Source organism: Anneissia japonica, unplaced genomic scaffold, assembly GCF_011630105.1.
Source record: "Anneissia japonica isolate Jap-2015-1 unplaced genomic scaffold, ASM1163010v1 scaffold287712_len2945570_cov188, whole genome shotgun sequence".
Lineage (NCBI taxonomy): Eukaryota > Metazoa > Echinodermata > Crinoidea > Comatulida > Comatulidae > Anneissia > Anneissia japonica.
This window is the reverse complement of record NW_022704401.1, coordinates 2902145-2911885: the sequence shown is the minus strand read 5'-3', so window position 1 is coordinate 2911885 and position 9741 is coordinate 2902145. Positions and strand designations below refer to the sequence as shown.

Below are 9741 nucleotides of genomic sequence, written 5' to 3'. Positions count from 1 at the left end.
CTATTCTCATTAGAGAGGGCGCACTTTATTGACTGTATAAAGTATACATAAAAGCGAGAGTATTCCAGTGGATGCGATCTACAACCTCTGAATTTGCCTAGTAACGATGAATTCGTCGAGAAAATGGTAATATTTTATGAGAAATAGGTCTGTATTTCTCTTTTTTTTTTTTATTCTTTTGCATAAAACTAAAATTCATGCCAATATTTTTCCATGATTTATAATAATTGGAGTAATGCAAATGCATATTTTCTAAAAAAAAGTCAGTTTTTAGTGAAATTTTGCCGGGAATGGGGCTTTAACATACTAGCTTTTTTCACTTTACATTATGTTTTTCGTTTTATTCAAGAAATAATTATTGTGTCTTCCTCTCTGTGGGTACCAGTTTCTTTCTGCAAAGAATAGGCCTAATAGTACAATATGCATGATGAATACATAATTTTCTTTTTAGGTTGTGATATGGCTAATGCTAAATGCAGTTTAGAGGTTAAGATAGAAATGGATTCCACAATGCACATGACAAATGGCGAACAAATGGTTTGAATGAATGTGTCAAATTCAATTTTAAACTGAGTGTTAAGTTATAGATATATTGTTAAACATTTTATTAGACTCCCAATATGTTTTAACTGATATAATAGAAACTTGTGATTAACAGAATCAAATGCTTGTTTTAAATCAATGAAACAAATGAGACTCTACAGGAGCCCCCCATCTTCGAGATCCCCTTTTGGAAAGAAAAAAAAAAAGGGAAAAAAATTATTGTTTTTATTTCCGAATGTCTAGAAAACAAATATTTTGCAGGGCATGTCCCCAGGCCACCTAGTCTAGTGTTGACTCTCGATCGGCCCCTTCGGCTCTGGATCCGCTCCTGCTCTTCAACGTTTTTTGTTATTAGGTATAAATATACTTTCCAATGTGCTGCTGCAGTAACCTTTTCTAAATCCGGCTTGTTCTTCATGGATTACACTATATTTTCAAGTCAATTGAAACTAAAAGGATTACAGTACACTAAAGTTGTCTGGCTTATCTTATCGCCTTTTTTGTACACATACATCACTTGAGCATATTTTTAAAAATTCAATAAACTACAACTGATCCCAGGGGCCTTGCCTTGTGTTTTAAATGCAGATTATATTTCTTCTAGTTCAACGTTAAAACAATCGCAATGGAATGGATCAGTGAAATCAGAAACATCATTATTTTCTGTATCAGTTGGGAATTAAATTTAAAATGATCGTACCAGATATTCAGTGAAAGGTTAGAATAAAATTTTGGCCCGTGATGGGAGTGGAAGCCAAAACCGACAACTTCCAGACTGTTTGAGGTAGCAAACCTGCAGAAAGACAGACCGACAGGAAAAAATCTCAGATGATGAAGGAACATATTGTACCTGCGTCCTAACAACTCGCTTGGCAGATCATCATCTAAAATACCTGATGGTCGTTGGACGTGCCTTCTTGGTAGAAACTTTGTAAGCAGACTCTGGTAAATAATTTCTAGACTATATGTTGTCGTAGTATCGGAGAGCAACATGTTCAGATGCAAATGGAAGATAGAGATGTTGCCCAATAATCTAGCCTGGGTTCTATACCCAAATTTGGGTTACTTGCTCTTTATTGCGCTTAGTATGCGCCATACCTAATATAATTTAATTGACGTCCCATACTCGATTTCCCCTTTTTGTTCGTCTCTAAATTAACTTTCTCGTTAATGGCGCTGTCCAGAATGAGAAAAAACATAAGGGACTCGTGGCAAGTCTACCAATCAGTAATCCAGATAAACAAGTGGAACAGCAGGCAGCGAGTAATACGAACGTCATAATAGACAAGAGTAATTGGTATGATCAAGCATGCAGTACCAGTTGAGGAACAATAAGGGCTATTAAATATACTGTATATATTATATTCTTGGCGGAGTGTTTCAATTGTAATTATAAGGTTTAATTGGAGACCGCCCTCTCTACGGAAAATCGGTGACAATGTACTACAAAGTCGGCGATTCTAAGCTAATTTAGTTAGGTACTGTATTTTGTTGATTAGAAACCAGAAAGTAAGTTTATTAATATAACAGTTTATAATATGTTAACTATCATTGAGATGCAAGCCAGGATATTATGTAATTGAGATTGTCTGGTACAGTAGTACTAAATTTTACAGGCAGATCGTCATGCTGGACTCCACAAGTGTTTACTATTAACTAACTTTACTATTTGTCAGTAAAAATTGCTTTTAATGAAAATTTAATTGATCTGATTTGAATGCAGTTTTCGAACACCTACAACTGTACATGGGTTAGTTCTGAATAAATGTTGAGTCTGAATATACGAAACATTAGGCATGTTCAAACCAATAGTAGATTAAGCTCTTCATTACCTTTTATCACTTTAAATTATATTTCAAACTCAATATAGAAAATGTAATATTCATACACAAATTGTTGAACAGTTTCGTACACATTAAAGCTACATTTACACTAGACACAAAGACGACACAACATATTATAGCGTCATTTATATTTTTTAACAAGCGCATTTTTATTTTGTCGTTATTGTGTCTAGTGTGAATGTATTTTAATACTGTACTGTATCAGAATCCATTACATCTCGACACTTCCCTCCATGTTATTAGTATTCATCAAATCATGATTGTCCATGATCTTCAATTTGAAGTTCTTTGTGTTTTTTTTATTTAATTAAATCATGGTACTTCTATCTCACAATCTGAGACAGAAGAGATGGATTTTAAAAAATGTTTTTCGCGATTTCCTGACACCAATTTAAGGGTCTATGCAAAAGATTACAAGAAAAAGTCTGTCTGCAATGTTAAATTTAAATTTTAATTATGGGGTATAAATTATGCTTTCCCTATACGAAGTGAAATTTTAATTTGTTTAGCTCATGATAACTCTCAACAAAAATCCTTAACGACTTTATTCTGTAACTGTGCTTTATTTAGTGATGTACATAATACAGTTCATTCAGAATTTCTGGAATTGTTTCTTTGTAGAGCCAGGAGCTTTGTTGACCTTGAGAACATTGAACCGTACGGTCTTGCTCAATGGTCGACACTCACCAACAGTCACAACATCCCCAAGTTTTACATCTCTGCAAAAATAGATAAAGATAAAAAAAATCATTTAGGTTATTCTTAAAACAAACAAAAAATTAATGCTAAAAAAATCCTTGTTGTAGAAATGAAAATTTCAATTTTATTTCCACGAAATTGATAAAATGTTACTAGTTTTTATTTTGTTTTTGTTAAATTTAAATAATAAATTATGTTTTAAATATTGACGAGAATATGGTAAATATTTAATACTTTCAATTGTGATTGGCATCTTTTTTTTTATTTAGGCCCAAGCAGCTCAAATATTTACTTGATAATTTGACCAATGACCCCGAAAAAAGCTATGCTTAAAAAAATAATCATTTTCATTTTGCTTTTCTGTTTTTACTTGGGGCATGCATGGACAAAGCAAATACTTGTTAAGATGGACTACACTAGCCTAGGGAGTGAAGGTCCAAATGTATGAACAAATTAGAATATTGTACTTCCAATTTTGATGTACGATTCCCAATTATGAATGCCTCCTGTTTAGTACTGCATGCAATTAATGGAATGTCCGGGAATAATACGTGGATGAGCCCAACATCACTGGAATGATGTACAGTATTAGGGAGCCATCATACTGAGCAAATGAGCAGTACACAATGCCAAAAACAAAGGTAAAAGTATGAGAATAACCCATAAATTGCAGCGCCATTGTGCTGAATTGCTTATGGGAGTAGTCTGTGACTAGCAGCCGTAAAGGGCACTTATAGTAACTACATGTTTACATAATTCCATAAGGGTTGAAATGCCCATAACATCAGGGAAATCCCCATCTCTTCTGAAAGATGCAATGGGTTCTTTAAAGTGCACCCATGCCAGATGTGTACACTGAGCCGTTCCAAGGCAAGACAACGTAACTGCAACAAAAATAGCAGTTGCATTGTTTTCTCATGGGACAGACGCCCATTTTGAGTCCTTATCCGAGAAGACTTGGATTTACTAACCCACCCTGGTGGGAAGCGGCTGGACCCAGCGCCGATGTTAAGGCTATGGTTAGCAGCGCCCCTGCCTGCCATCTTGTGTACTGGGTTTTCTCTATTAGTGCTACAAACCTGAAACAAGGTGAGAGATGTACAGACAAGTTTTTATGTCTCTTCTCAAATCGATTGTACTTTTTGATGTAATGAAGATAATCACGCCGTATGACAATTGTGCGGTCCATCTTCATTTTTACAACCGAGCCACTAAGGATCCTTCCTCGAATGTGAACATTGCCAGTGAAAGGGCACTTCTTGTCTATGTATGTTCCCTCCTTTGCCTACATAATAACAAGCATTTTTGTCAATCACTATGCTTACTGTACTGTGTAACTTGTAATACAAAATTTGCTTAGCGAAAATACCCCACCACCTGTCCTAAAGGAGGAGATCTACTGCATTCTGTTACAGTTTGCATTCAACATATACCTTTATCCTTCAATTTTACACAAAATCTATAAAACATAAGGATAAAAATAGTGAAAAAAAAACATTCCTGTGCAAGCCCTATGTTTCACTTTCGTGTTGGTGCCATCTGTGTATCAGAAATTGATTTATGGTATCATCACTGTGACATATGAAGACCATCGTGAAAAACATCATTTACACAGAAACAGAGCATGGTTTCAAACCATATCAAGTATAATTGCTAGAACTACCAGATTAGGAATCTACTGTACTTATCGTCATATATCTTGGAATTCTCACCTCAGCCGGTGTCTTGAAACCTAGCCCTACATTTCTCACTAGACGTTGGACTTTGACCTTCGATCCTAAAACACGCTTTCGGTTCTGGAAAACCGTTGGTTGCTTTTGGAAAGCTCTCTCATTCTGAAATTAAAAGATTATGGGTCAGTGTTTATCAAGTCCTATTATCAACTAAAGTACTGTACTTGTGCAATCTGTGTATCAGAAAACTTTTTATGGTATCATCAACTGCAACATATGAAGACCATCGTGAGAAACATCATTTACACAGAAACAATTTAAACATTTATAACTAAAATTAAAGTAGAGGTATTTATTGATCAAAATAATCAAGAAACCACATTTCCGTTAAGGCCGTAATTACTACTAAACAATTTTGCAAGCGAATCTGCCATCTCCTCAGGGACATTATTCCTTCCCACCACATAGGGCAAATTCTGGCACCCCTCGTGCCTCCTAGCTCCCTACATAAATTTCCATTAATAATTCAACAGCCTAAGAGTGCTTTTCCCAGTCATTGGAACGATGCCTATGGGGGGAAATTCTATAGTTTGCTGCATGAAATATATCAGCGCATTTTGCACTCAAACTTCCTCAGGTACCCATTTATACTTATGGGTGGAGGGGAGCAACACAGATAAAGTGCCTTGCTCAAGGACACAACCAAAATGCTCAGTGAGGGATTGAAACCAAACAGTTCCTGCTGCGTCAAACAGCTTATTAAATATATGCCATTTTTATTACAAAATAAAATAAAACATTTAATCGAATTACAGTATGTATATCAGAAAAAACGATTAATATTTGCTACTTTTAAATTGCTGTATCCAGAGCCATCTTAGACACAATAAATAAACAGAACAATCCAAGGTAACTTATCGATTAAATTTCAATTAGATAGCATTGGCCTTGACCTAGATTTCTACTAAAAATTGATTGATTTGAAATGTTTTTAAGTACCCCCTGCCCTACAAGTACCAGCAAGCTGTTGTTAACCTACTCCCTGCCCCTACCAAAGCGTAATTTGGTAATAAAAATGTTGTGTAAGAAAAAAATGGACAACAATAGCTTTCATTTTGAGAAATATATCACTTAAATGAAAGATTGACGGCAATTAATCTTTTTTGTATTTGTCATTACCACATGCCAAAAAAAAAAGAAGAAATTTACATTGTCGGCAAATGGTACCCCGACCCCACTTGTAACGCTATTCAATTTGACATGTTCTGAAAGGGTACATGGATACTATAGGCAATTATTTAAAATTTGTATTTTTGTGAAATTTATCTTTTTTGCACTCTTCCAGAAACGGTAAAGGCTCTCATTGATTAGCTTAATTTGGTAGGCCGGGTTGAGGCTTAGTGTCTTCTATCGTATTGATGAAGATAAATTTTGCTGCGAAAGACGTGGAGACTTTTGTGTTGTTTTTATAACATTAATAAGATGTTGCCTATGTTAATGGTACATAAATCATGTGCTTAGTTAGGTAATTAGACCTGTCTATCTTTTATCATCGCAAATTTTCCGATCGATTAAAACATTGGAACTGCCATATATCTCCCAAAAATAAACATTATGTTGAATCATAATCTAAAAAGTTAATATCAATACCACTAAATAAATTTAAATGTCACATTTTACAATAATTGCTGAAAAAAACAACTTACAGTTGTGCACAGTTACTGCATGCACAGTTGGAAACAACATCATCAACTCAAAATGAGCAAAAGGAACAAACTGCGTACAATAAATCAGCACCAATGCACTTTAATACTCTACCCTAAACCCAAACCCTGATCTTAACTCCAGTCTCGCTCTCGCTATTCAACAAATCTAATACGGTTTTGCATCCGGTCGTAAAATTGATTACCAAATTATTTAACACTTACAATTGTTGTATTAACATACTCTGATGATTTGACTTTACATCCACTTATTACCTGATAATTCTAGTTTCTAATTAAGTTAATTAACCATTAAATTTGGACGGTTTAATATTTTCGCGGCGCACCACATTACACACCCAAAGTTGCCAACAGCTTTGCGGTGTTGCCAGAATCAGTGTTTCTACAAAGGTTGCTTAACGGCAGAATCCTGGCAGTAGGAGAACAGATAGGCAACTTGTCCGTCATATTGCAATTTTTTTTATCTTACTTCCGTATTTACTTTGCGCAGCGGCACCTATCATTTCAAAGCGTAACCTATGATGGATGATACTTAGTTCATACACTTGTCATCAAGCCAACAAGAAACACATTTCAGAAAGATTGGAGCCATTTTTATATAGGCATTAATATCCTCGCTGCATATTTACGGGTACGCGAATATGCTAGGCCCCACAATGTGCACGGCATAAGCCTCAGCTTCGCATACGAATCGTAATAGAAAGCAACAGAAATGTTATCGATAAATTACTAAGTTGGAAGACTAAATACGTAAAAATATTCATTTTAATGGTATATATTTATTTCACTCATATCAAAAATACGTAAAAATATTCATTTTAATGGTATATATTTATTTCACTCATATCAATTATTCATGTAACACGCGGTCTTTGAATTGCTTTGTATAAATACGATCTTCCAATTATGATCACCGATGTTTCCAAAATTGAGTACACGCTAGTGTTCGAGTCCAACGAAATGGAGGTACCCTTAGTTTCCAGATTCGGATTTGCATCCCAGCTACTCAATTTGTTATCTGAATATTTTAAACTATAGATTATAAGTTTTTATAGCAGGGGTTTTAAATTCATTTCTGATCAAATTTTTTTGTATTTTAAATTAACGATTTTCTAGGGCACAAAATCGTAAATATTGTGTACCACGAATTGTCCATTAAATTACACTTTATAGTGTCGGTCAAAATACACCAAAAGTATGACTGCGAGCCATGCTCTGCTCTGAGAAGTTAAGCCACAACCTGAGGCCTAGCTAGGCTACCTAGCACCGGGTACATACAATACACGTGTTTGTGTCCCGACAGCGTTTCACTGTTTTGTGGATCTGTTTTTTCGCCAACCACAATTTGTTTGGCCAAATGTTCTCACTTATCGAAATGAGCCAATTTTATGATTTAATTTATTGATTTCTACAAATAATGTATCTCTGTGTATTTAATTAACATTTTAGATAAATGGTTAAACTTGCTATTTAACAGAAAGTACAAAAAATCAAATGAATTTCAGACAGTAATCATACCTGGTCAGCCATCTTGGAAGGTTGTAGCCGAAAAGAACAGTCAAGAGCGGATCTCGCAAAAATTGTATAGCGCCACCTTTAAAAGTATTTATTGGGAAATTACATCTATGTAATAGGTGGCACACAAAAAGGTGGTACATAAACATTGCACAACTTATAAAAGAACAAACAAAATTATAAACAAAGAATTAAACTATTAACTTAATCAACAAAAAATACATAAAGGCCTACACTTAGAAATTGAAATTGGCAATTAAAAGTACAACTCCAAAGAGAGAGGGGTCACCAAAAGCAGGTGACTATATAGAGCAGAATTTATTTATATTTATTTATTAATTTATTTATTTTGTTTCTTTTTTACAACAATGTTAGGCCTATAATATACTGTATTCAGCAGGGTTTTTTTTTTGTTTTTTTTGTTTTTTTTTGTTTTTGTTTTTTTTTTTGGTTTTGGTTTTTTTGTGGAGATTTGTAATAGATACCATGAGAAAATGAATAATTTCTGTGGAAGTCACAATTTAGGAATATGGCAAACCAGTTCTTTCTTAAAAACAAGTAAATTATAAAAAAAGAATTAAGCTGTTAACTTAATTAACAAAAAACATATATTGCAATTTAAAAAAAATACAGAAACAAAGAAAGAGGGCCACCAATCAGGTGTCTACTATAAAAGCGCAATTGAGTTTTTGCCACAATACTTGGCAATACTAAAAGCATTTTCATTGTTACTTCATGTATGTTCATAAACTACCTAGAAGAAGTAGCAATGAATATGGCAAACCAGCTCTGTGTGTATGAAGCAATATTTCCTACCTATTTGGTCAGTATATTCTTTATTTTGATCAATATAGTACGACTTGTTTAGAAGCCATCCCAAATGCAGTCGGCATAGCCATACCGTGGGAACGTGCATTATATTTCTCGTTACAAACTGTTTATTTGTACATTAAGACATTGTCTCTGATAATGATCATTCATTGCTGCTTAAGATAATAATTTACTAAGATCACTAGATTTACTAATACGTAATACATCATATTTATTTGGAAAAACGCTTTTTAACAGCGGCACACATCACATCAATGGTGCATCCATAAAAAAAACCATAACAATCAAAATCATTAAAACCAACAAAATCAAAACAACACAAAAAATGGAATGATTAGGGAGAATGGAACAATCTCCCCGCTGTTCTTACAAGGCAGAACACAATTTGAAAATACAGGGTAGCCATTCTCAGGACAAGAAACAACTTAACCAAGGAGGTATATGTGTAGGCCTATGGTGCATGCACTTACACACACACACACACACATGTATACATACACATACACACACACACACATGCACACACATATATATTATACGGTATTATATATTAGGGAGCCAAATGGCCGAGCGGTTAAAGCAGGGGCACCGTGATCATAATAGCCAACAATATCGGCACGGGTTCGCGGCCGGCTCGCTCCTTTCTCTGGTGGTGGAACAACAAGTCTTCTCGGATACGGACTATAAACCGTAGGCCCAGTGTACACAAATGCTCATGTGCACTTTAAAGAACCCAGTATCTTTCGAGATAAGTAGGGGGTTACCCTGGTGTACTGGTTCATTCGGCCCCTGTCGTGGACAGATGAAAGTGCGCCGGTTTACTGGCTGCTGAAGACATGAAGTGACCCTTAGGGGAGGAGAAAGTTATTGTAAAGTGCAACATCTAGTCTAGTATTATGCGCGCTATATAAC

The 9741-nt window shown here is 34.9% G+C and overlaps 1 protein-coding gene and 2 non-coding genes across 3 annotated transcripts; all 3 read right to left on the bottom strand.

Moving 5' to 3' along the window:
• Positions 1-2371: 2371 nt before the first annotated feature.
• Positions 2372-8044, bottom strand: LOC117104650 (40S ribosomal protein S11-like). Its single transcript, XM_033245529.1, has 4 exons — positions 8002-8044; positions 4799-4921; positions 4166-4371; positions 2372-3106 (listed from the first exon to the last, which is right to left on the bottom strand). The coding sequence occupies exons 1-4, from the start codon at positions 8011-8013 to the stop codon at positions 2980-2982; spliced, it is 468 nt and encodes a 155-aa protein (XP_033101420.1). The 5' UTR covers positions 8014-8044; the 3' UTR covers positions 2372-2979.
• On the bottom strand, positions 4624-4698 carry LOC117104723. Its single transcript, XR_004444809.1, has one exon. It is a non-coding gene; the product is annotated as a small nucleolar RNA SNORD35 (small nucleolar RNA).
• LOC117104722 lies at positions 4991-5066 on the bottom strand. The gene has a single exon (XR_004444808.1). It is a non-coding gene; the product is annotated as a small nucleolar RNA SNORD35 (small nucleolar RNA).
• Positions 8045-9741: the final 1697 nt, after the last annotated feature.

Coding starts and splice junctions, on each gene's coding strand:
- LOC117104650 (XM_033245529.1), bottom strand. Junction 4,372..4,798: donor GTTTCAAGACACCGGCTGAG/GTGAGAATTCCA, acceptor GTTATTATGTAG/GCAAAGGAGGGAACATACAT. Junction 3,107..4,165: donor CATCTCTCACCTTGTTTCAG/GTTTGTAGCACT, acceptor CTATTTTTGCAG/AGATGTAAAACTTGGGGATG.